This window comes from Doryrhamphus excisus, chromosome 10, assembly GCF_030265055.1.
Source record: "Doryrhamphus excisus isolate RoL2022-K1 chromosome 10, RoL_Dexc_1.0, whole genome shotgun sequence".
Lineage (NCBI taxonomy): Eukaryota > Metazoa > Chordata > Actinopteri > Syngnathiformes > Syngnathidae > Doryrhamphus > Doryrhamphus excisus.
This window is the reverse complement of record NC_080475.1, coordinates 6,528,986-6,556,410: the sequence shown is the minus strand read 5'-3', so window position 1 is coordinate 6,556,410 and position 27,425 is coordinate 6,528,986. Positions and strand designations below refer to the sequence as shown.

Sequence of the window (27,425 nt, the reverse complement as noted above, 5' to 3'; positions counted from 1 at the left end):
GGGAGCCATGTGCGGCGGACCACCGTGGCGGCGGAGGCCAGACCGATGCTGGGCTGCTTTAAAAGGAAGCGTCCAAGCGTTAAATACAAGCATACTTTCGCTCGGGCTCATCATTCCAATAAAGTCATCTGGAAGGTAGAAGCAGGGAGCCATTTCAAGAGGGAAGACAAGGGGAAAGGGCTATGGCTAAATCCTGGACAACAAGGCGGAATAAAGACATTATGTTACGAGAACAACGGTGAAATGTTACAATGTTACAAGAAAAAGATGTTACACGACAAAAGAAAAAGTTGAAAAAGTTGTCATGATGCTGGAACACAGTCGCAATGTTACAAGAAAGTGTCGTAATGTTACGATAAAAACGTCACATCATAATGCTACGGAGAAAAAGTTGCAATCTTACGGGAAAAAGTTGTAATGATCCTAGAACAGTCGTAACGTTACAAGAAAAAGTGTTTTGAGAAAAATGTCGCAATCTTACAAGAAAAAAGTCAGAATGTTACGAGAAAACGTCATAATGCTACGAAGAAAAAGTTGCAAACTTATGGGAAAAAGTTGTAACGATCCTGCAACACAGTCGTATCTTTACTAGAAAAAGCGTTAAGTGTGATGAAAAAAATGTCGCAATCTTCCAAGAAAAAAGTCGGAATGTTACGAGAAAGTCATAATGTGTAGAAAAAGTTGCAAACTTCCGGGAATAAAAGTTGTCATGATGTTGGAACACAGTCGCAATGTTACAAGAAAGTGTCGTAATGTTACGATAAAAACGTCACATCATAATGCTACGGAGAAAAAGTTGCAATCTTACGGGAAAAAGTTGTAATGATCCTAGGACAGTCGTAACGTTACAAGAAAAAGCCAAAGTGTTTTGAGAAAAATGTTGCAATCTTACAAGAAAAAAGTCAGAATGTTACGAGAAAACGTCATAATGCTACAAAGAAAAAGTTGCAAACTTATGGGAAAAAAGTTGGAATGATACTGGAACACAGTCGCAATGTTGCAAGAAAGAGTCGTAATGTTACGATAAAAACGTCACAATCTTACGAAAAAACGTCATAATGCAACAGAGAAAAAGTTGCAAACTTATGGGAAAAAGTTGTAATGATCCCGCAACACAGTCGTATCTTTACAAGAAAAAGCGTTAAGTGTTATGAAAAAAATGTCGCAATCTTCCAAGAAAAAAGTCGGAATGTTACGAGAAAGTCATAATGTGTAGAAAAAGTTGCAAACTTCCGGGAATAAAAGTTGTCATGATGTTGGAACACAGTCGCAATGTTACCAGAAAGTGTCGTAATGTTACGATAAAAACGTCACATCATAATGCTACGGAGAAAAAGTTGCAATCTTACGGGAAAAAGTTGTAATGATCCTAGAACAGTCGTAACGTTACAAGAAAAAGCCAAAGTGTTTTGAGAAAAATGTCGCAATCTTACAAGAAAAAAGTCAGAATCTTACGAGAAAACGTCATAATGCTACGAAGAAAAAGTTGCAAACATATGAGAAAAAAGTTGGAATGATACTGGAACACAGTCGCAATGTTACAAGAAAGAGTCGTAATGTTACGATAAAAACGTCACAATCTTGCGAGAAAACATCATAATGCTACGGAGAAAAAGTTGCAATCTTACGGGAAAAAGTTGTAATGATCCGAGAACAGTCGTAACTTTACAAGAAAAAGCGTTAAGTGTTATAAAAAAAAATGTCGCAATCTTCCAAGAAAAAAGTCGGAATGTTACGAGAAAGTCATAATGTGTAGAAAAAGTTGCAAACTTCCGGGAATAAAAGTTGTCATGATGTTGCAACACAGTCGCATTGTTACAAGAAAGTGTCGTAATGTTACGATAAAAACGTCACATCATAATGCGACTGAGAAAAAGTTGCAATCTTACGGGAAAAAGTTGTAATGATCCTAGAACAGTCGTAACGTTACAAGAAAAAGTGTTTTGAGAAAAATGTTGCAATCTTACAAGAAAAAAGTCAGAATGTTACGAGAAAACGTCATAATGCTACGAAGAAAAAGTTGCAAACTTATGGGAAAAAGTTGTAACGATCCTGCAACACAGTCGTATCTTTACTAGAAAAAGCGTTAAGTGTGATGAAAAAAATGTCGCAATCTTCCAAGAAAAAAGTCGGAATGTTACGAGAAAGTCATAATGTGTAGAAAAAGTTGCAAACTTCCGGGAATAAAAGTTGTCATGATGTTGGAACACAGTCGCAATGTTACAAGAAAGTGTCGTAATGTTACGATAAAAACGTCACATCATAATGCTACGGAGAAAAAGTTGCAATCTTACGGGAAAAAGTTGTAATGATCCTAGGACAGTCGTAACGTTACAAGAAAAAGCCAAAGTGTTTTGAGAAAAATGTTGCAATCTTACAAGAAAAAAGTCAGAATGTTACGAGAAAACGTCATAATGCTACAAAGAAAAAGTTGCAAACTTATGGGAAAAAAGTTGGAATGATACTGGAACACAGTCGCAATGTTGCAAGAAAGAGTCGTAATGTTACGATAAAAACGTCACAATCTTACGAAAAAACGTCATAATGCAACAGAGAAAAAGTTGCAAACTTATGGGAAAAAGTTGTAATGATCCCGCAACACAGTCGTATCTTTACAAGAAAAAGCGTTAAGTGTTATGAAAAAAATGTCGCAATCTTCCAAGAAAAAAGTCGGAATGTTACGAGAAAGTCATAATGTGTAGAAAAAGTTGCAAACTTCCGGGAATAAAAGTTGTCATGATGTTGGAACACAGTCGCAATGTTACCAGAAAGTGTCGTAATGTTACGATAAAAACGTCACATCATAATGCTACGGAGAAAAAGTTGCAATCTTACGGGAAAAAGTTGTAATGATCCTAGAACAGTCGTAACGTTACAAGAAAAAGCCAAAGTGTTTTGAGAAAAATGTCGCAATCTTACAAGAAAAAAGTCAGAATCTTACGAGAAAACGTCATAATGCTACGAAGAAAAAGTTGCAAACATATGAGAAAAAAGTTGGAATGATACTGGAACACAGTCGCAATGTTACAAGAAAGAGTCGTAATGTTACGATAAAAACGTCACAATCTTGCGAGAAAACATCATAATGCTACGGAGAAAAAGTTGCAATCTTACGGGAAAAAGTTGTAATGATCCGAGAACAGTCGTAACTTTACAAGAAAAAGCGTTAAGTGTTATAAAAAAAAATGTCGCAATCTTCCAAGAAAAAAGTCGGAATGTTACGAGAAAGTCATAATGTGTAGAAAAAGTTGCAAACTTCCGGGAATAAAAGTTGTCATGATGTTGCAACACAGTCGCATTGTTACAAGAAAGTGTCGTAATGTTACGATAAAAACGTCACATCATAATGCGACTGAGAAAAAGTTGCAATCTTACGGGAAAAAGTTGTAATGATCCTAGAACAGTCGTAACGTTACAAGAAAAAGTGTTTTGAGAAAAATGTTGCAATCTTACAAGAAAAAAGTCAGAATGTTACGAGAAAACGTCATAATGCTACGAAGAAAAAGTTGCAAACTTATGGGAAAAAGTTGTAACGATCCTGCAACACAGTCGTATCTTTACTAGAAAAAGCGTTAAGTGTGATGAAAAAAATGTCGCAATCTTCCAAGAAAAAAGTCGGAATGTTACGAGAAAGTCATAATGTGTAGAAAAAGTTGCAAACTTCCGGGAATAAAAGTTGTCATGATGTTGGAACACAGTCGCAATGTTACAAGAAAGTGTCGTAATGTTACGATAAAAACGTCACATCATAATGCTACGGAGAAAAAGTTGCAATCTTACGGGAAAAAGTTGTAATGATCCTAGGACAGTCGTAACGTTACAAGAAAAAGCCAAAGTGTTTTGAGAAAAATGTTGCAATCTTACAAGAAAAAAGTCAGAATGTTACGAGAAAACGTCATAATGCTACAAAGAAAAAGTTGCAAACTTATGGGAAAAAAGTTGGAATGATACTGGAACACAGTCGCAATGTTGCAAGAAAGAGTCGTAATGTTACGATAAAAACGTCACAATCTTACGAAAAAACATCATAATGCAACAGAGAAAAAGTTGCAAACTTATGGGAAAAAGTTGTAATGATCCCGCAACACAGTCGTAACTTTACAAGAAAAAGCGTTAAGTGTTATGAAAAAAATGTCGCAATCTTCCAAGAAAAAAGTCGGAATGTTACGAGAAAGTCATAATGTGTAGAAAAAGTTGCAAACTTCCAGGAATAAAAGTTGTCATGATGTTGGAACACAGTCGCATTGTTACCAGAAAGTGTCGTAATGTTACGATAAAAACGTCACAATCTTACGAGAAAACATCATAATGCTACGGAGAAAAAGTTGCAATCTTACAGGAAAAAGTTGTAATGATCCTAGAACAGTCGTAACTTTACAAGAAAAAGCCAAAGTGTTACGAGAAAAATGTCACAACCTTACAAGAAAAAAGTCGGAATGTTCCGAGAAAATGTCATAATGCTACGGAGAAAAAGTTGCAATCTTACGGGAATAAAAGTTGTCATGATGTTGGAACACAGTCGCATTGTTACCAGAAAGTGTCGTAATGTTACGATAAAAACGTCACAATCTTACGAGAAAACATAATGCTACGGAGAAAAAGTTGCAATCTTACGGGAAAAAGTTGTAATGATCCGAGTACAGTCGTAACTTTACAAGAAAAAGCCAAAGTGTTACAAGAAAAATGTCGCAATCTTACAAGAAAAAATTCGTAATGTTACGAGAAAATGTCATAATGCTACGGAGAAAAAGTTGCAATCTTACGGAAATAAAAGTTGTAATGGTACTGGAACACAGTCGTAACTTTACAAGAAAAAGCCAAAATGTTACGAGAAAAATGTCGCAATCTTACAAGAAAAAATTCGTAATGTTACGAGGAAAAGTCATAATGCTACAGAGAAAAAGTTGCAATCTTACGGGAATAAAAGTTGTTATGATGTTGGAACACAGTCGCAATGTTACCAGAAAGAGTCGTAATGTTACGATAAAAACGTCACAATCTTACGAAAAAGCGTCATAATGCAACAGAGAAAAAGTTGCAAACTTATGGGAAAAAGTTGTAACGATACTGCAACACAATCGTAATTTTACGAGAAAAAGCCAAAATGTTACGAGAAAAATGTCGCAATCTTACAAGAAAAAATTCGTAATGTTACGAGGAAAAGTTATAATGCTACGGAGAAAAAGTTGCAATCTTACGGGAATAAAAGTTGTTATGATGTTGGAACACAGTCGCAATGTTACCAGAAAGAGTCGTAATGTCACGATAAAAACGTCACAATCTTACGAAAAAGCGTCATAATGCAACAGAGAAAAAGTTGCAAACTTATGGGAAAAACTTGTAACGATACTGCAACACAATTGTAATTTTACGAGAAAAAGCCAAAATGTTACAAGAAAAATGTCGCAATCTTACAAGAAAAAAGTCGGAATGTTACGAGAAAATGTCATAATGCTACGGAGAAAAAGTTGCAATCTTACGGGAATAAAAGATGTCATGATGTTGGAACACAGTCACAGTCGCAATGTTACCAGAAAGAGTCGTAATGTTACGATAAAAACGTCACAATCTTACGGGAAAATGTCATAATGCTACAGAGAAAAAGTTGCAAACTTACGAAAAAAAAAGTTGTAAAGATCCTAGAACAGTCGTAACTGTTACGAAAAAAATGTTGCAATCTTACAAGAAAAAAGTCGGAATGTTACGAGAAAAAGCCATAATGGTAAAGAGAAAAAGTTGTAATCTTACAAGAAAAAAAGTTGGAATGTTACGAAAAAAAAGTCATAATGCTACAAAGAAAAAGTTGCGATCTTACAAGAAAAAAAGTCTGAATGTTCCGAGAAAAAGTCATAATGCTACAGAGAAAAAGTTGCAATCTTACGGGAAAAAAGTTGTAATCATACTGGAACACAGTCGCAATATTCCAAGAAAACGTTACGAGAAAAACATCACAATGTTACGAGAAAAAGAGAAAAAAAAAGTTTCCTCTTTTGGAAAAGAAAGTTACAGTATGACCAGGTAGTATGAACATCCAGCAGCAACACGACCATTTGACACGAGTACTATTATTATGAAAAATTTACTGAACAAAGTCGACAAACAAACAATTTTGAGACACATGTGTTGGCTTTTTGCTAACGTAATGCTAGCTATCAACAAATCAATCAATGTAGAACATAATTACAAACCAGATGCTAATTTATGGAAGCAAAGTGGATCAATGGTATTAATAATCATAACATTAGGACTTTTTGCTCTTCTAGTTCAACTTTTAAAATGTAATGTGGCGTTCATCTTGTAAAATAATGACTTGCATGTGCGCGTGCGCGTAGTCCTGATCCACTTGAACCTCAAGCTGCAGGAAGTTGGAGCCAGTCTGTGCGTAAAAGCGCATGTCGCGTCTCCAATTATCCAATTATCGATCTGTGACTCTTCTTCCCTCCTCCTTGCGTGACTGTAGCGTGGATCCGCAGCAGAGACCATGGCGCCCCCCCCCCCCCCAAATCCCCCCCCCCCCTCCCTCACGCCGCCTCCCCTTCCTCTTTAAAGTCGCCAGGGTTACGCGGCGCTAATCCGCCGTGCAGCGCAGCGGATGGGATCATCCATCAAGAGTCAATAGTTAACGTCGGCTTTGTCCCCGCCGCCATCCATCATCGTGGGCGTGCGTGTGTGTGCGCATGCTCCGTGTATGCGTGCCTACCGACCGGGCTCTCCCTCCCATACCGCGGGGCCCTGCCCCACCCAGAGGTCCGTCTGAATCCCCCTGGTCCCCCCCCCCCCTTCTAACCCGACCCCCTCTCTTCCGCTCTATCAGCAGGGGGGGTCATTGGGTAAAGCCATTGTCGACCTGTGCCAACACCCCCCCCCCGACCCCCCCCCCCCCCCAATGCAGTAAGTTGTGACGCATGTTGTGTTGAATGGATATTCCAGTGTGCAGGCCAGAAGCTGTATCCCATTACCACTGCTTTTATTTTTATGACACAGCAGCACTGACATGGGGGGGGGGGGGGTATGGGGGGGGGGGGGGGGGGGGTGAACTTGGCCTCAATGCACCGCTGCCGGCTCCTTCTATCCGAAACACATTTCCCACCCAGGACACCGCACTGCAAAGTCACGGGATGTGAGGATGCTTCACAAGTTTCTTTTTGGGAAAACCAAAAAAAAAAAAACATTCCATGAACTGACACAGAAATATTCCGTTAGCGTTAGCGTTCCAGGTTGACGTATAGCTCTGGCATCGCTCTTCGGGAAGGAAGAGCCCGTTTTTATTGACAACGTGGCAGCAAAACAGAGCAGCTAGCATCTAGATTAGCATGTCTAGCCCCTTTCCATATGCCCAAGGTGAGGCCAGAGGTCACGTCAGTACCCCCCCTTTCATATTTTTATTGTAAATGTAGGAATTTATTCTCGGAATATGATTTTTTCCTCATATTTATGACTTTATGCTTAGAAATTTAAGGCTCCATCGTAACAGGCATTGCCTGGGACGGCTATGAAGAGGGGGGGGTACTTGCGTGACCTCAGGAGTTGGGGAAAAAGGTAATATTATTACTTTCTTTCCTGTAAATTTACAACTTTATTGTCAAAATCTCAGATTCGGTGGTGCCGATACTGCATCATGGAAAAAGAAAAGACCCCAAAGCCGCACTTTGGGCACCCCCCTGATCCAGCAGGGTCCCCACCTTGCTTGGCCCCCTGGACACCATGCACCATTTTGTGTTATTAATATCCCAGACGTGTCAAAATGGGTTCAATATGATATTTATACTCAGCAAGAGGCATCAACACTGAGGGAGGGGGGGGGGTTGAAGTTCTCTTGTGTTTTTTTAAATTATATATAATATTGTTATATTATTTCATATATTAGTATATTTAATATATACTGTATTATTATCTGCAGTACCGCCCACATAGTCTCCACATGCTGCCTGCAGGGGGCGTGGTTACATTAACGCACCAAGGAGCCATGCGCCCAGTCGGGGCGTGGCCACATTAAGAAAGGGGCGTGGCCACCCCTTCAACAAGAATCCGCCACTTTTGCAATTGTGCTTCATTCGCGGCTCGCCAGCCAACACATCACTTAGTCCCGAAGGAAGGAGGTTCAATTCCAGGAGGAGGAGCCGAATCAGAGTCCGACTCCCAGCACAGCTTTGGTGCAGCAGAGGTCCACACAAGAAGAAGACCTGACAGTTCCCATCCGAGCCCCCCTTACACCGAACCACAAACCGAACATGGAGCGCAAAATCCCGGACTTCTCCGGCACCTGGGAGATGAAGAGCTCGGAGAACTTCGAGGAGCTTTTAAAAGTGTTGGGTGAGTTTTTTTGGGTCACATCTTCCCGTGCGTTTGGATCAGCGTCTTTACGCACGGACTGCGCAGGGGGTCTCTTTGTCATTCTGCAGACGACCAAAACTCAAAGTGCATTAATAGCGTCCCCCCCCCCCCCACCCCATCCTTGCCCCCCTCCTTCCTATTGGCTGGCTAAAAGACAATAGAGACAAACGGCGGCCACATCTGTCTGCTGATTGTGTGCGTCAGGTCAGCGGCCATGATGGCGTAGACAGGACTTGGTACAGTGCGGGGACAAAAAAAAAAGGGGGGGGGGGTAAGAAACACCTGCTGCTTGCAAGGTTTTGTGTGGTGCAGCTTGAGGGGGGGGGGGGGGCGTCTATGTGTGCAATGCGGACATAATTCATAGAGAGATGGTGCATGCCTGGTCCTTCATAGAAAGGGGGGACCGGAGGGGGGGGGCAGACTTCAGAGATCTGTCACAACACTAAATTGACCGTGTCAATCAACAATAATCATCACATATATGAGGGGTCTTAAAAGGAAAAACGTATATAAAGCCCTTATGCTATCCATGTAGCAGCGCACCGAATCCATGACCCCCCTCCAGTTGTATTCTTATCCTTATTCAGGAGCCATTCTTTCACTCTAACTAGTTTTCTAGGTCATCTCGTGTAAAAACATATATATAAAAACATGGACCACAAGTGGCTACCGAGCCGCACGTTGGACACCCCTAATGTACGCCAACACAGCTGGACGGGAGCTGTCAGCGCTCCGACCGGCCGTCTTCCTGCTTCTCTCCATCCCTCACTCACTCCGTCTCTCTCTCTCCTCCTCTGACCCCAATGCTTCCTCTGCACTTTGCTCCCTGACCTTTGACCCTGGCCCCCTCAGATCTGTGTGCGTTCAAGCCTTTCGAGGAGGGGGGGCGTCACAAAAAAAGTCAGCTCAAATACGAGATGCAAAAAAATTTGCAGCCGTTATTTGAGAAGTCTCTGTTGGTAGCCTCGGTGGCTCCCGAATGGAACCAGCGAGTTGAGGGGGGGGGGGGGGGTATTATCGGGGGGGTCAGTCCATGTCTACAGCTCAGCTTGCTGCTGGAAATACTACACACACATTTTCCGGAAAGGAACATCACGCTTGAGAGCAACAAATATATTTTTTATGGATGTGGAAGATCTCCGATTATCCAAAATCGTCTTTTCAATGTGACGCCATGAAGGAATAACCTCAAGACCGACATGACGCTGCTAACTTGGTGCCCACCTGAAGGTAAGAAGGTCCAAAATGTGACCAAAAGTAGCTGTTGATTTATTCTCATCCAATATCACGCCATCACATCATCACTGGCAGGAGAAACAGAGTGGCCCAGCAAGGTGCGCTGTATTCGGACACACGCCCCGAGCAGCCGGTGAGCTGCCAAAGACGTCTCAAACGCCGGATTGTTTCAGGCGGATTGTTGTGGGCTCGGTAGCTTTGTTTACAAGTGAGCTCAGACGAAGGTACGACAAGCCGACCCTACTTAGCATCCTTCCTGTTATGTTGTTGTACGTCATATCTGGCATCCGCTACGTGCAGAGCTACAGCACACATGTCAAAAGGCAAACGCAGCTCATTAGCATTAAAGCTACAGTCACACACACAACAGCGTGTTCCCAGTCGGTCTTCCTAAAAGCACTTCAAGGCTGGTTTTTGGACCACAATGCACCATTGGGCCCTTTAATGATTATACCAAGGTGACTGGATGCACTAAGCTAGCTAGCTAGCAATGAACGATATACATTTACGAGGGTTCTCAACCTACTCATTTCGTCGTGACCCACTTATTTTAGTCCATGAAAATGAGCCCATTGGAAAACATTGGAACATTCCGACTCATGGTTTCAAACAAACATGCACCAATACGAGTACAAACATTAGAAGGCATTGCGTTTGAGAAAACCATTTCATTGGATGAGCACAGAAAATGGTGGACGGCACGGCAATGTTGCCTCTATTCCATCAGAGAGGTAGCCAGAGAACCCAGAGCCCAAATCCCAGAGGGAGGCTGACGTCATTTCAGCAATGCAATCAATTTTTTACTCGCTGTTTGCCACCCACCGGGAATGGATCCATGACCCACTTTTGGGTACCAATACGAGTACAAACATTGAGGTAGCCAGAGAACCCAAAGCCTAAATCCCAGAGGGAGGCTGACGTCATTTCAGCAATGCAATACATTTTTTACTCGCTGTTTGCCACCCACGGAGAATGGATCCATGACCCACTTTTGGGTACCAATACGAGTACAAACATTGAGGTAGCCAGAGAACCCAAAGCCTAAATCCCAGAGGGAGGCTGACGTCATTGCAGCGCTGCAAAACATTTTTTTACTCGCCGTTTGCCACCCACTGGGAATGGATCTATGACCCACTTTTGGGTCCCGACCCACCAGTTGAGAACCACTACTACTAGGACACTTATGCAGCGATGTCTGCGTGGGACTGCTAATTGAAAGATACATGCAAAGCGAAGTGAGCCCCCCCCCCCCAAAGGTTGTTTCTCGGTGTGTGTATATTTATTCCTGTTGACAGGTGGGAATGTGGGAAACCCGACTGGAACACACACAGGGCCACGTGCACACACTTGGAGGTTTTCAACCACGCAACCCCTCCATGTTGGCACACGTCATCATTTCTCTCATTAGGTTTAAGTCCCTTTTATGTACTCGGAGATAAAGAAAAATACCTATGATGGGAATAATACTGGGTGGGGCCGCACTAGTGTGTGTGTGTGTGTGTGTGTGTGTGTAAATATGATGAAGTCTCCGAAGCAGATGTGCTGGCCTCACTTGGTCATATGACCTCATTGTTTCCTGTATTATCATTAATGGCCGCGGTCATGCCGGAAGGTTCCATGCATGGTTTTGTTTATCTCGCGACTAAACACGACTAAAATCCTTCTTGCTTGCCGATCCACGGAAGTCAGCGCTTGTTTAGAAGAACGGGAATATTCCATTCCCACGTGTACAAGCAGGTTGCGCTTACTTTGTGACTATCGGCCTTTGTTTGAACTGGAATTTCCACATGGAGATGACTCCAAGGAAGGACGGGGAAAAAAAAGAGATCATCATGAAAGTCCGCATACCCGCTGGCGATGGTACTGTCGTAATACTACAAAAGATTTGCCATGCTTACTTTGCACTGAACAGGAAGTCACCGCATCCACATTTTAGCGTCTGGAGTAACAATGTTAGTAACGCCGCCCGTAACTATCCAGTTTTCCGGCAAATAATCATAATTAACGTACAGTCCTTTCTAACAAAATCATTCCCATTCATCACATTAAAAAAATTAATTAATTAATTAATCAATTAACAAATGATCAAATATTGCAAGACAAAAGGTATAGTGTATGGAGTATTCCGGCCACTAGATGTCAGTAATGTTCCACTCCTGAGACATGACACCAGCATGGAGTCAGCCATGGCGTGAAAATAACTTGTACTCCCATGCAGTGTGGAAGTGGTAATCTTAAACCCTTTCAAGTTTAGGATACAGTCAATAAACTGGAGGCTAACTGGTTATCTCCTGTCTTTGCAGTAATCGTGTAGCCTTACGCAGTACAGTTGAGCCATAATAAGAGTGTAAAGGTGACTATAGGGGTGTTATTTCATGTCGACAGGACTCTAATAATGGTAAAGATTGTATTCAGAAAGTCATACACAGGTTTCCTATGCTACAACTATGAAAATATTCCATTTATTAACATTGAATGCTAGTTTGCTAACAAATTAACAGTGATAAATGAATGTGAGATTTTGGAAACATGCTGGAAAAACCTAATGGACCGGGTCTTGGTGATACTGGATCAGGGGCGGATGCCGGCTTCAAGAAAAAAACAACAGAAACACAAAATAACAATTTCTTTACAAATATATTTTACATTTTCATATTTGGAACTGCAAAATTTCCCTAGCATCTGCATGCTACACTCCTCCACGCTCTAACTTCCTCCTTCCTGTCATGGTTTTTTTCCCATCCACATGATCTCAGAGTTGGAATACCATGGAAAGATTCCAATCAGGAATCATGTCATCATCTTTATTCTCCAGGCTATTTGAACAATAAGCGTTTGTCCAAACAATAAATCAATCCCAAGCAATGCAAAGTAAAACATAGTACACACAAATACACGCACAGTACACAACACCATCAACACGCTAGCCGCTGAGCCCAGTTAGCAAACAAACAATTCCAAGCACATGGCTGAGAAGCGCACATCCAACACATCCGGCAAACTAGCTTCCATTCCCAGCTTAAATCAGCAACAGCAAAAAGACAGTCGCTCCAAGGAATAATCACCAATCCTACCTTGCCGAGTCACCGAGGCTGGACACTTCCTGGTCCACGTGGGAAGCAGGCCCCAAACTAGCAAAGAGTGCCAGCAGTGCTGAACTAGCTCTTTGTAGAAATGGTGCATTCAGGGGCATCACGTATCTCCTCGGGCACAAGGTGCTGCTGCGTTCATGGACACTATGAAATCACAGGAAACAAATGATTGTGGTTAGTTGATCATAACAATAAAACAACGTCATGAACATTCTTATGACACTTATTATTATTATTATTTAAATATGTTGTCGGTATTCCGTGTTTTTCCAGGCGTCAACGTGATGCTACGTAAGATAGCAGTGAAGGCGGCCTCAAAACCGCTGGTGGAGATCACGCAGGACGGAGAGACGCTCTCCATAAAGACGTCCACCACCGTCCGGACCACCCACATCACTTTCACCGTGGGACAGGAATTCAACGAATCCACAGTGGACGGACGTCCCTGCACGGTAAGACAACGCTCCGACACGGGAACATTGGACGACGGACGGGCGTGTCGGACACGGAGCTGTCCGTTACGTCAACCTGTTTGACTTGGCCGTTGGTCCTATTTGGACTGATAGCACACCGCCACCCCCTCCCTCGGTCTCCGAAGGCCTAGCACGCCTTCATGGACTCTTTACGAACCCTTTCAACTTTCCAGTTCCCCCATTCTTTCCCTCCGTCCCGCAACAATTCCCCCTCTTTGCTTTTCCAACTTTCCCATCGGCTGTTTGTTTGTCTCCAAGGAACAATGAGCGAATCCCGACTTATCAGCTAACAGAACCCTCCTTGTTCGGACTCTCCGACTGACTCATACTCAAGGCCGCTCCTTAATGTCCCCCATCCCGTCAGACCCTGGTCCGCCATCTTGAAGGATGGAGTCCAGTGTCATCTGTATTTATTAATTATTATCACCCATTCTTCTTATTTCTTTGGTCAAAGTTGCACGTACACGATGAAGAAGAAACGCTGAAAACAAAAAAAAATCAGATTTTCAGAATAAAGTTAAAAATGTAAAATAAAAGTTACAATATTAACTTTTGTCCAAAGACAAAGGTTTTTCATAGCTGCCCGAGGCAATGCCTGTCAGGATGGAATATTTGAGGAAAAACTTGTAACATTTGCCTGAAACGAGCGGCACGGTGGTCTAGGGGTTAGTGCACAGACCTCACAGCTAGGAGACCAGGGTTCAATTCCACCCTCGGCCATCTCTGTGTGGAGTTTGCATGTTCTCCCCGTGCATGCGTGGGTTTTCTCCGGGTACTCCAGTTTCCTCCCACATTCCAAAAACATGCTAGGTTAATTAGCCACTCCAAATTGTCCATAGGTATGAATGTGAGTGTGAATGGTTGTTTGTCTATATGTGCCCTGTGATTGGCTGGCCACCAGTCCAGGGTGTACCCCGCCTTACGCCCGAAGACAGCTGGGATAGGCTCCAGCACCCCCGCGACCCTCGTGAGGAAAAGCGGTAGAAAATGAATGAATGAATGCCTGAAACGAGTTATGAAAAGGAGCTACTCGACAAGGCTAACATGCTAATTTAAATGCTAACTGCTCTGTTTGGCTGCCACGTTATCAATAAAAGGTTACGTGAAGCGAGAGGAACGTTTCCTTCCTTCCTGAGGAGCTATGCTTTATTTTTGCTCGGACACGTCGGACACCATCACCCCTCATATCAACATTTTATAATATTTAATATTTCATAATATTTCACTTTATACTTTATGAATAGGAAAACTTTCTTTTTCAGAGTTTTTTACTTGTCATTTCAGACGTTATTCTTCTAAATTTATAACTTTATTCGCAAAATCCGACCCCCCCATGTGGCCCTCATACTCCATCGTAGTATTACATTTTAGTCATACTTGGGTGTCCTAAGTTTTTCACATGTACCGATTCCTTGAAAGTACTAAGTCTCTGACTCCTGAACGCAGTGAAAACGTGGACTAAAATTGGACTAAAATCCCCCCCCCCCCAATAAAAAAAACACCTACTGAAACTTTAGGGCGTGGCACCAAATCTCCACAAAGACAAGTGTGTCACATTTCAAGAAAACATGGCCGCCACTAAGCAAAACTAGTCGTCCATAAGGGGGCGCACTAATGTAATTTCTGATCATACGTGAACCTAACGACAGCCAAGCGCCTTATCGATACATTTTATGTTTTTCCAGAGTTTTCCACGTTGGGAGACGGACACTAAAATCAGCTGCGAGCAGACCCTGCAAAAAGGGGAGGGGCCTAAAACCTCCTGGACCCGGGAGATAACCAATGACGGCAAGCTGATCCTGGTAGGAAGAAAAAAAAAAAAAAAATCTATTTCTTGTTTTTGTTTCAGCGTCCACATCAAACGTTCCTTCTCGTTTCCTCTTTCAGACCATGGCAGCAGACGCCGTGGTCTGCACCAGAGTCTACGAGCGCCAATGAACGCCAGCACTTCTCACTTTGGCTTCCGCTTTGACGTCCAAGACAACACCAGGAGATATCCGCCTGTAGTCCGCTTTTATTCCCACGCTCCGTGTCATTATTATGATCGTATCCCAAGTGCTTTTTTTTTTATCTTAGCCTTTTATCCGTGCGCTCTTTCAATATTTTTCTGGATCAAATTTAAAGGAAAAACTGCACTTTTTGGGGGGGATGTTGCCCATGATTCACAACCTGTGTGCGTTCTAAAGATATTAAAACAGCTAAAAACAGGCAGCTAAGAATACACTCATGGGAATTCCACCTAAAAAACTCCACAAAGCGCCAGCAGTGCTACATTTAAATATCATGTGACGTGCATATTAAAGCGTTTAATATTAGCGTTTTATTATTATTATTATTATTATTATGATGACTCAATCAATCAGCTATTTGTCAGAAGACAACTCCTTCAGTAGCGGCCATTCCAGACCTTCTATGGAGCCTGGAGCCTATCCCAGCTGACTTTGGGGGAGAGGCGGGGCGCACCCTGGACATTCAAGTTGAACAATATGGACGATTGGGAGTGGTCAGTGAAGCTAACATGATTTTGGAATGGAGGTGGGGGGCGTGAGTACATGCAAACACAAGCAGAGAATCGAACGGATGATGGACTGGACGGTGAGCAACATTCCCCAAAAAAGTGCAGTTTTCCTTGAACTATGTACCGGGCCTTGTATGACCTGATTGTGTGTGTGTATGTGTGTGTGTATGTGTGTGTGTGTGTGACTTTTTTCATTTGCTATTTATTACGACACTGGAGGACCGGCACGGTGTGGAAGTGGTGTCTCCTCATCTGACGTGATGATGCCAAGCAACCTTTTCTATGGAAAACAATAAACTCAAGCAACTTTGACTTTGAAGTCGGCTTCCTCATTAAAGAAGTTTGGGTGTCGAGAGTAGAATAAGCGTCCGTATATTAGCCCACGCCATCTTTATTTTGGGCTGTGGTCAGCTGTCTGCAACTAGAATAACTTGGCCGTGCCCTCCCTTTTGCACTCTGTCAATCATCTCTTTGCCACATTCCCTCAAAGCCATTCCAAGAAGGCAAATATTTCCACAACACCTTTTTCACTTTCTCCTCACACATTTCGTACCGACCTGCTCATCCGGCGCTTCTCTGTGGGAATCAGGCATGGAGGCTGTGCCAGGGAGTTACATCACACGCAACATTTGCTGGGATTCATTTGGAGCACCTCAAGGCTGGAAGAGGAAGAATACGTCCTGTTTTCCCACCTGTTTTTTTTAGAAAATGTGGAAAATATCCTGATTTTAATTGTTTCTACTAAATTGAGCAGCATTAGACTACACTGGTCCACGTGGTGTACAATCATGGTCAAAACATCCGCACCTATGCTGATGTTTTTCATGACTGTACACTCCCAATATCACAATTTTTCATAAAAATAATAAAAAAAAATTTCGTTTTTTTTTTTTAGTTTTTTACAACTTGCTTCTAATGCACTTTACTGGTCAAAAAAACACAGGAAACCGCACAGACACAAGCATTAAGGGCCTGAGAAGCACCCAAAAATGGCATAAAATGCTAAAATTTTAGGGCGTCAATTTTTGACAAAAAACGTGTGTCGTTTTTTTTTCATTTTTTTCTCAACTTGCGGCTAATGCACTTTCTGGTAAAAAAAAAAACATGGGAAACCTCTCACACACACACTCAACACAGGCCCCAGGAGCACCCAAAAATAGCAAAAAATGCCCAAATTTTAGGGCGTCAATTTTTGACAAAAAACGTGTGTCGTTTTTTTCATTTTTTTTCTCAACTTGCGGCTAATGCACTTTCTGGTAAAAAAAAAACAAAAAACATGGGAAACCTCACACACACACTCAACAGGGGCCCCAGGAGCACCCAAAAATGGCATAAAATGCCAAAATTTTATTTATGACAAAAAACGTAACAGTATGTCGTTTTCTTTCAGTTTTTTCAACTTGCTTCTAATGCACTTTTTTGCTAAAAAAAAAAACAGGGGAAACCTCACACACACTCATCAGGGGCCCCAGGAGCACCCAAAAATGGCATAAAATGCCAGTGTTTGAATTTGGTGATTTTTGACAAAAAACGTAAGGGGTTGTTAGTATGTCGTTTTTTTCAGTTTTTTTCAACGTGCTTCTAATGCACTTTTCTGGTAAAAAAAAACCCACAAAAAAACCCACACACACTCAACAGGGGCCTAAGAAGCACCCAAAAATGGCATAAAACGCCAGTGTTTGTTGGTGGACTATGGTCTATTATTAATAAAAACAGAAATAAAATAAAGAAATAAAGATACAGTATGGACTATTCTGCTCACTAGGGAGCAGCAATGACACAAAACATTGAGACATTAGCTTACATGGCATTACCTTAACACTGTGTGAAGTCAGCCATGTCAGGTCCGACATGATAAGAGTGAAAACAATGTTCTCCTCCTGTCTCGTGTGGAAGTGGTATGCTTTTTTTTCCAACCACGGCATCTCCTACGAGTGGAAACAGAAAATGTATGGAGATTCTCTGTCATCCAGGTTATGGTAATCATGGTAATCATGGTAATGGTAATCATGGAGGCAACCGGACTCACATGTCTCCCCCAAAGATTGTCTCATTCCAGGTGAAGAGGAGCCACTTATGAGCTATTTTGCTACCAGGAATGCAAACAAGCCTCCTGCATAACAAGAGGTAGTTACCCACTCCCACCCAAAACAACTACCCTTCTGGGCCCCCCACCTACCGGAGACATAAATAGGATTCTACAGTCAACATTTTAAACTGAAGAAGCATTTTCAAGAAACATTATTGAAGGTCTGTGGAGTGGAAATAGCAGTTTTAGTAGTCTAACAATGTGTGACATGTCCCCCCCCCCCGCTTTAAGTCCCCCACCAAGCATGCCCAGATGGTCTAGTCCTACTTAGCGGCAACTCTAAAGCCAATTAGCTAACAAGATCCTGCCCATTGACGAGGAGCCTGTAATAAAAACACAGCTAATGTGTACCAACAAGCTAACAAGCACTTGGCAACTTCCTGGAGTCTTGATTGACAGGTTGCTTAGCAACGCTTACTTTTCATCCCACTGGCGTACGACATCAGACGGGTATGCTGGAGTCTATCCCAGCTGACTTCGGCGAGAGGAGCGGTACCCGATGTTCCGTTGTGCAGCAAATTCCTAAAAACAGCAGGAAAGTCCCGTCATATAGATGATCTTTGGTTGGCATTGTTTCAGTCACAGAGAAGATCTTTGATAAGCCTTTTTTGCAGCCGATTCGTTAAAGTGAAGGGGGGCGCCATCATGATCCTTCAATCCTAAAATGGAGTTTCAGGTTGTGCAGGGGCGTCAAACGGCAGCCGGCGAAGTGGAGATGTTTTATTAAATGATAGTCAGAATGTGCAAATAAAAGCTTTGGGAGCCTTTAGTTGGTCAAGTGGTCAGTGAGTCAAGGTCGGCGAGGGTGGGGGGGTGGGGGGGGGGGTATTCGGGGGTGTCTCCAACGGCAGGAAATACCAGTTGGATTACAAAGTACAGCTGATTGACAGCAGATGTGCTTAACAAGGAGAAGGTCGTTAAGGGACCTGGAAGAGGGAAAACGGGCTGGGAAGAATAATGGATGCCTCTCAGATCTTTTGCCGGCCTTCATGTAGGTAGACGGGGGATGGAGGAGGTGTGGAGGAGGTGTGGAGGAGGTGTTTTGGGGAATTTAGTGATGCTTCCTCCTCCAAGGCATCTCCCTGATTCCTCCTTGTTGCCTCCAGCTGTGTGTAGTTACAGTGTGACCCCAATAAAGCCCCCTCCTCTGCCTCCTGCCCTAATAAAAGGGATAAATAACTACCCCTCCCTCTCTGTTTATTACCCCCTGGGGCAGTAAAAGGCAGCTGTCCCCCGCCCACCCTCTCCCCCCTCAAAAAAAAAAAAAAACCACCCGTCTGGACTGTGCTGGACCCCCGTAAAACCAAAGAAAACCAAGAAAACACACGATGGCAACTCCTAGCATATACAGCATCACATACTGGCAACGTAAACACACGCTAGGGACCGTAGTGGCCTTACCCAAGACCAGGACACTGGCCTCCTTGGGGACATGTTCTGGGCATGCCCAGATGGGGGGACACACTGGAGGGATGCTGGCCTGGGAACGCTTTGCTGCCCTCGCAACCCAGACCCCGATAAGTGGATGGATGGATGGATGATGGATGAATGAATGAATGGATGGATGGATGGATGGATGGATGGATGGATGAATGATGGATGTATGGCTGAATGGATGGATGGATGAATGGCTGGATGGATGAATGGATGGATGGATGAATGGATAATGGATGAATGGATAGATGGATGAATGGATGATGGATGGATGATGGTTGGATGGATGGATGTATGGAAAGATGGATGAAAGAATGGATGTATGAACGATGGATGTATGGATGAATGATGGATGTATGGATAGATGGATGAATGGATGATGGATGAATGATGGTTGGATGGATGATAGATGAATGGATGGATGAAGGGATGAAAGGATGGATGGATGAATGGTTGGATGGATGGATGTATGGAAAGATGGATGAAAGGATGGATGTATGAATGATGGATGTATGGATGAATGATGGATAGATGGATGAATGCATGATGGATGAATGATGGTTGGATGGATGAAAGGATGGATGGATGAATGATGGATGTATGTATGGATGGATGAATGGATTATGGATGGTGGATGAATGGATGGATGGATGAATGATGGATGAATGGTTGGATGTATGGATGAATGATGGTTGGATGGATGAATGTATGAAAGGATGGATGGATGAATGATGGATGTATGGATGAATGGATTATGGATGAATGAAAGGATGTATGGATGAATGATGGATGAATGGTTGGATGTATGGATGAATGGATAGCTGGATGGATGAATGATGGATGTACGGATGCATGGATGGATGAATGAATGGATAGATAGATAGATAGATAGATAGATGCATGGATGGATAGATGGCTGGATGAACGGATGGATGGATGGATGTATGGATAGATGGATGAATGAATGGATAGATAGATAGATAGATGCATGGATGGATAGATGGCTGGATGAACGGATGGATGTCCATCAGTGATGGTGACCATCAACCCTGAAATAAAACCGCATGTACCGATACCAAGTACATTGACGGTGCTGCCAGGGTTGGATTCATTGATTTGACGTGATTTGGTTAGAGTAGGTTTTGGTTAGAGCAGGACCTAGTGGAGCGAGTTCATGACACTAACCAAGGTTCCACCATAGAATCAAAGAATAAAGTAGGATATTGTCGGATAGCAACAATGCTAGTGTGTGACTAACTGAGGAGAAAGGTTAGTTGGGTGCCTGGGGGGGGGGCATAGCCAAGAGGGTGCAAATGGATGAATGACTTACGTTCAAGGGGGGGTGTAGTGCGTCTCCTTGTCTGCATACTTGAGCGCATGTGACGGAAGGCGAGGTGGGTGATTTGTGGTCTGGCTGAAGCAATAATTGGCGCACAGGTCAAGTGCATTCTGCGCTAGCTAGTAAAGAAGTGGGAGGGCTGGTGAAATAAGGCCCTCCGGGGGCCCATGTTATGGGAGAGGGGGGGACGCTTTCCTTCTCATTGCCTTCAGACGGCAGTGGTGTGCACACTGGTGATGACAAGTGAATGTCATTTAGCACCTTCACTTGGGGAACAGCATCCATGTTCCGGGACAAGCCTACATGGCAGCCATTAGCATAGCTCATGTTTGCACGCTATGCAGCCATCACCTGTGTAACCTGGATCAGTCAGGAGAACAAACCTGCATCAGTCAGGAGAACAAACCTGCATCAGTCAGGAGAACAAACCTGCATCAGTCAGGAGAACAATCCTGCATCAGTCAGGAGAACTGACCTGCATCAGTCAGGAGAACTGACCAGCATCAGTCAGGAGAACAAACCTGCATGATTCAGGAGAACAAACCTGCATCAGTCAGGAGAACCGACCAGCATCAGTCAGGAGAACCGACCAGCATCAGTCAGGAGAACCGACCAGCATCAGTCAGGAGAACCGACCAGCATCAGTCAGGAGAACCGACCAGTATCAGTCAGGAGAACCGACCAGTATCAGTCAGGAGAACCGACCCGCATCAGTCAGGAGAACAAACCCGCATCAGCCAGGGGAACAAACCCGCATCAGTCAGGAGAACAAACCCGCATCAGCCAGGAGAACAAACCCGCATCAGCCAGGAGAACAAACCCGCATCAGTCAGGAGAACAAACCCGCATCAGTCAGGAGAACAAACCCGCATCAGCCAGGAGAACAAACCCGCATCAGCCAGGAGAACAAACCCGCATCAGTCAGGAGAACAAACCTGCATCAGTCAGGAGAACAAACCTGGATCTTTTGACTTTTTATCTATGAATTATGACTTTTTATCTCATAAGTTTGACTTTTTATGCCATAATTATGACTTTTATGTCATAATTTTGACTGTAATTTAGTGATCATGATTATTATCAGAATAAATACAGGCCAAAGATTTGAGGCAACAAAAAGTACATGTTGTCATGTTGATCCCGGACGTCCGAAGCGACATGGTTGAAATATTCCGTGTGTGGAAGGAAAATCTTCAAAGAAGAAATGAGAGAGGAAGACATGGAGGATTTGAGTCAGCGACCGAAGGAGACATGAGATGTTTGTTTTTTCCGACTTCCTTACACGGTGAATCATCGACTCGCACACGTCATCAAATAAAAGTGCAACTGAAAGGACAGCAACTGGTATCAGCACCCCGCTATCACCCTCCTGATCGTCCTGGTCCTGGTGGAAGACAATGGTCTAACAGTATCCTCGTCTTCAAGTAGGTCTTTGTAGCCGGGGAAAGAATGTAAGGATGGTAAATCTAATTACAGACTCCGACACGGACTGCGGAGAGACAAGGGCCTCGGGGGCGGGAGATAGTATTACAGGCGCAGCAGGGGAGTTTACATATCGGGATTTTGGACGCTGACATCATGACAACATAATGACAACACAATGGAGAAGCTAGTAGATATTTAGCTTGTTAGCTGGTGCACAATAAAGCAGGAAAAAGTCCGCAGGGAGAACAAGATACCCGAGGGTGGAATTGAACTTGGGTCTCCTTGCTGTGTGGTCTGCATGCTAACCACTCGACCACCCAATTATTGGTTTTCGTAATATTGTGAATTTATTCTAAGGATGTCTGATTATTATTGGCTCAAAATCAGCATAAAAAATTTATATTTATATAAATTTATTTATATATATATATTTTATTATATTATTTTTATATATAATATATATTATTTTATTATTTATTATTTTATTGTATATTATATTATATATTTATATTATTAATTAATTAATATAATTAATTATATTAATTAATTTTTATTATATTTATATTTTTTTACATTTATTTATATTTTATATTGGTTGATATCGGTATTGGATATTTTCCCGATGTGTTCACTACGCCACAGGAGATATGACATGTGACACATATCGGTATCGGCTGATATCGGAAATCGAGAGTCGGACAATACCGGCATCATCGTGGGAAGTAAGAGCAGCAGCCTCTCCTTTGGAGCCCGTGTTTGATTCCCACCACTTCTGACTCATTCCAGATGATGTCCGGGCCAAAGCATGTCGGAGCCGGCCACAGCTGAGGTGCGATGTGTGGTGTTGTTGGATTGGTTGCAGAGGACTTGGATCTGGGGGGGGGGGCATATGTGGAGGAACACGCTCGTTAAATAAAAGCATGCACAGAAAAGCCGAGGATGGTAAATACGGGAAGAGAATGAAGGGCCTGTGCTGTCCACCGGCATGCTAGCGATGTGTGCTTTATTTTCCTTGGCGTCGGCACCAGTGGGAACGCCATCCCGCACGAAGCCAACACGGTGAAAGCCGGCAGGAGCCACGTCTGCTAACACTCGTCTGCTAACACCCACCTGACGGCCGTGTTACGGGTCTACACGGCGAGTATCTGACACGCAGGTGTGATATGCCCGCCTGCTGCTTTAGCGATGGCCAAGGGGAAGCTTCCTGCTGGCTGCAAAACAGACAAGACGCAAAATAAGTTGTTGAGAGTAAGAAGAGGTTCAATTCCGTCAAATCAACACGACGTGCATGGCAACTTCTGGACAAAATGTCAGCTCTGTGGCACGGGAAATAAAACAACACGACACGTCAACACACCATGTAAGCAACCTACTCCAGCGTGCAAATATACGTAGACACATAACACCCATATATTCCTGCCGCAAGGCATGCTGGGTACCGTATGCTACTGTACGTTAGCTTTCTGTGGATGTGTTGTGTATGTTGCAAGTATGTCCATACAAACACATATTTAAAAACTGCTGCATACAACACATATTGGATGTGTTCATTCCCCCACAGGAGATGTCATGTTTTGCACGTATCGGTATCGATATCAGTATCAGTATATATTGGTATCGGAAATTGAGTTAGTTAGATTTATTAGTAGTATATCATAAAGTATGATGTGTATGATGTTAGCAATGCCAGTTAGCATGCCAGTATGCAATGCTTATTAGCATGCCAGTTAGCATGCCAGTTAGCATGCCAGTAAGCAATGCCTGTTACCATGCCAGTTAGCATGCCAGTTAGCATGCGAGTTAGCATGCCAGTAAGCAATGCCTGTTAGCAATGCCTGTTAGCATGCCTGTTAGCATGCCTGTTAGCATGCCTGTTAGCATGCCTGTTAACATGCCTGTTAACATGCCTGTTAGCATGCCAGTAAGCAATGCCTGTTAGCATGCCAGTTAGCAATGCCTGTTAGCATGCCAGTAAGCAATGCCTGTTACCATGCCTGTTAGCATGCCTGTTAACATGCCAGTTAGCAAGCCAGTAAGCAATGCCAGTTAGCATGCCAATAAGCAATGCCTGTTAGCATGCCAGTAAGCAATGCCTGTTAGCATACCTATCAGCATGCCAGTTAACATACCAGGCAGCTTGCCAGTTAGCATGCCTGTTAGCAATGCCTGTTAGCATGCCAGTATGCAATGCTTGTTAGCATGCCAGTGAACATGCCAGTTAGAATGCCAGTAAGCAATGCCTGTTAGCATGCCAGTAAGCAATGCCTGTTACCATGCCTGTTAGCATGCCAGTTAGCATACCTGGTAGCATGCCTGGTAGCATGCCAGTTAGCATGCCAGTTAGCATGCCAGTTAGCATGCCAGGAAGCAATGCCAATAAGCAATGCCTGTTAGCATGCCAGTAAGCAATGCCTGTTAGCATGCCAGTAAGCAATGCCTGTTAGCATGCCAGTTAGCATGCCAGTTAACATGCCTGTTAGCATGCCTGTTAGCATGCCTGTTAGCATGTCAGTTAGCATGCCAGTAAGCAATGCCAGTTAGCATGCCAATAAGCAATGCCTGTTAGCATGCCAGTAAGCAATGCCTGTTAGCATACCAGTTAGCAATGCCTGTTAGCATGCCAGTTAGCATGCCTGTTGGCTTGCCAGTTAGCATGCCTGTTAGCAATGCCTGTATGCATGCCAGTTAGCATGCCTGTTAGCATGTCAGTTAGCATGCCTGTATGCATGCCAGTTAGCATGCCTGTGCAGTGACAGTCATCTGAAGGAAACTATAAAACAGAATAATGTAGGTGACTGGAAAAGCGCAATGAAAAGCGGGAAAGCTCCAGCAGGCAGAAGATGGACGGCAATAATACCAAGGACAGTTAATGTCAATGAAGCAATAAAGGCTGGGGTCACGTGGGCAATAATCATCCTTCTCCTTCCATTATCGCCTTCCGAACCCATTTCACATGATGGAGCCTGCACTGGCAAACCTGGAAGGAGAAAGGACCTTCAAAACACTTTGCTAAACCAAAAAAACAAAAAAAAACCTTAGAGTTCATTCGCCGTCAGCTGCAGCGCTGACCGGCTTCAATGACAATGGCGCCATCTTGTGGTCAAAATGACAACTGCACCAAAGTCCCCCAAATGAACTCCGGATTGTGTGCAGTCGAAACCACAGCGATGTCAGTTTAGCAACCATGACTCACTATTTTATAAGAGTTTCATGACTTTCTCTTAAAATACGGTGGAAGAGTGGTTAGCGTCCTAAATGTCTTCCAGAAGGTTTCTAACCCAAGCGGACGTGAACCAAATGAAATGATGGAAGTCCAATCATCAAGCGTCATTCAGCCGCATTGGAGGCTTTTTAAGGCCACGCCGCAGCGTCTGAATAGGAGTCAGGTCAGGACTTGGACCAGGCCGCTCCAAAGTCTTCATGTGGTTTGGTGGACCTGCTGGTGTGTTTTTGGATTATGGTCCTGCTGCAGAAGCCAAGTTGCTTTCAGCCTGAGGTCTCCAACTTTCTCCTTCAGTACAATTCATGCTTCCATTTATCACAGCTAGTCTTCTAGGTCCAGACCGTTACACTACCACCACCGTATTTTACTATTCTTTTACAAAAAGTCCAACTAGTTTCAAAGCTCTTTGGGTCATTTTGGTTGGTCGGCAACTCCTGAGATGGTTCGCCACTGTTCCATGTTTTTGCTATTTGTAGATAATGGCTCTCACTGTGGTTGGCTGGAGTCCCAAAGCTTTAGAAATGGCTATTTCAGTTGTGTTGTCATTGACTAATATTTACATTTATTGGACGATCTGAAACATTTGAGTGTAACACCACTATTTCTGTCACTACTCATTCAGATGATGTCATAGGTCATAGGTCAAAAGAAGGTCATATCAGTCCAAAGTGCACCAGGAAGTAAGAGCCAGTGTATTCCACCAGAAGAGTTACGTCATCCTGACACCTCCGCACCATAAATAAAGTTTTTTCCAGATGTGTTAGAACTCTCATTGGCCTAAAAAGCAGATAGCGACGTATTGTGTTCCTCTTTGGGTTCCCGTTCCCGCCCCCGTGTTGCCAGCAGAACTGGTGAGTTCAGCGGCAACACTGGGCGGTTACCACAGCAAACAAGACCATTCCGTGGTCCAAGACCGTGATGAGTTATTGATTTGGAGGTCAAGCCACGTAATGACTAACTCTCATTGACTTAAACACGTCCATTTAGCATCAATCATTGTCACACATTTTAGCCTGCAAAACATCAAATATGGATTCTGGACAAAAGAACCTTTAGAACATCCATGGACTCTTCTGGAGAAACTCTAATTGTGGAAAAGAGGTCAGATTAGACTCAGCTGAAGAACATGTGTCCATCATGGAAGCAGTATTATAAACACATAACACGTAAGCTAAACTCTTATTTCCAAGTGACGCAAGGCATGCTGGGTAGTCCAACTTGAGCTATGAACAATAAAACAATAAAACATTAGCTATGACGACTATGTCAACATCCCTCTTGTTTACTTCCCTGACGACCTCAACATATTTTCCAATCAAGCACCAAAGAGAAAAAAAACAAAAACTACCCAGCATGCCTTGCGGCAGGATACATGGGTGTCATTTTGGTACGGGTATTGTACATACATATGTATTTGTACGCCCACATGGTGCAGTAAATATTACGCAACGCGTCACACGTGTTTAGATCGCCTTTTTGTACAAGCCACAAATTCCATCGGACTACTTCCTGTTCGACTCCAGCGTGCCACAATAGCACCGACAAGTCATAAACCCGAATACAGCTTCGATGGTAAACAATGGTGGGCCAGATTAAGATGCTCGGCGGGCCTGAGATGGCCCGCGGGCCGCAGTTTGCCTAGCCCTGCTACACCAAAATCCCCAGACATTCATTAAAAAATATATTCGCGCCAGGAAGTCAACACTTGAATGTCATTTCCATCCAATTGAATCAACTGTGCTGGTATACAGTATACACGGCAATACCATTTATGTCCAGCAGAGGTCACTGTTGTCCCATTAAAAAAAATAATCCTAGATAGCCCGCTTGCTAGCTACTGTAGATCGATAGATATATAAATATAGATACCGTTAAATAAAATGACAAAGTGTTTTTGACTAGTACTGGACTTTGTAGACGATTTAGGATTGACATTAAAAAAAAAACAAACTTATTCTGTACATTTCCAGTCATTCGCCATGGTACTTTTGCACACATATACTTAAGAAAGCCGCAAGTGACGAAAGCAATGCAAATAAGAGGAGAGAGAGAGAGAGATGTTGTTCTACCAGCCAGCATGGACCAGCCAGGACAAATGCTCTCATTCATCCCCAAGGTGAGGGTCTCCTAACGGCAGGGCGCACCTACAGGCTCCTGTGATGCATTTGAGAAGACAATGAGCGAGAGGGGGAGCACGGCCAGGAGAACCTTCTCAGAGGATCGCACTTGCGGCTTGATGGGACTCACACCGGGGAGGTGTTA

At 43.3% G+C, this 27,425-nt stretch overlaps 2 protein-coding genes across 4 annotated transcripts in view; one reads left to right on the top strand and one right to left on the bottom strand.

The window, feature by feature from the left end:
* The window catches only part of ciarta (circadian associated repressor of transcription a), a 104,936-nt gene that overhangs the window by 37,207 nt on the left and 40,304 nt on the right, over positions 1–27,425 (bottom strand). For all 3 annotated transcript variants that reach the window (XM_058083473.1, XM_058083475.1, XM_058083474.1), the window contains 7 exons: positions 24,798–24,917; positions 23,051–23,151; positions 22,646–22,813; positions 18,161–18,264; positions 17,468–17,581; positions 16,211–16,345; positions 12,645–12,806 (listed from right to left, as the gene is read on the bottom strand). In XM_058083473.1, coding sequence (XP_057939456.1) covers positions 12,645–12,753 — 109 coding nt within the window. In that variant the 5' untranslated portion in view covers positions 12,754–12,806; positions 16,211–16,345; positions 17,468–17,581; ... (2 more) ...; positions 23,051–23,151; positions 24,798–24,917. The remainder of the gene's footprint in view (positions 1–12,644; positions 12,807–16,210; positions 16,346–17,467; positions 17,582–18,160; positions 18,265–22,645; positions 22,814–23,050; positions 23,152–24,797; positions 24,918–27,425) is intronic.
* Positions 8,069–15,985, top strand: crabp2a (cellular retinoic acid binding protein 2, a). The gene is made up of 4 exons (XM_058083486.1): positions 8,069–8,313; positions 12,936–13,114; positions 14,821–14,937; positions 15,023–15,985. The coding sequence occupies exons 1-4, from the start codon at positions 8,232–8,234 to the stop codon at positions 15,071–15,073; spliced, it is 429 nt and encodes a 142-aa protein (XP_057939469.1). The 5' UTR covers positions 8,069–8,231; the 3' UTR covers positions 15,074–15,985.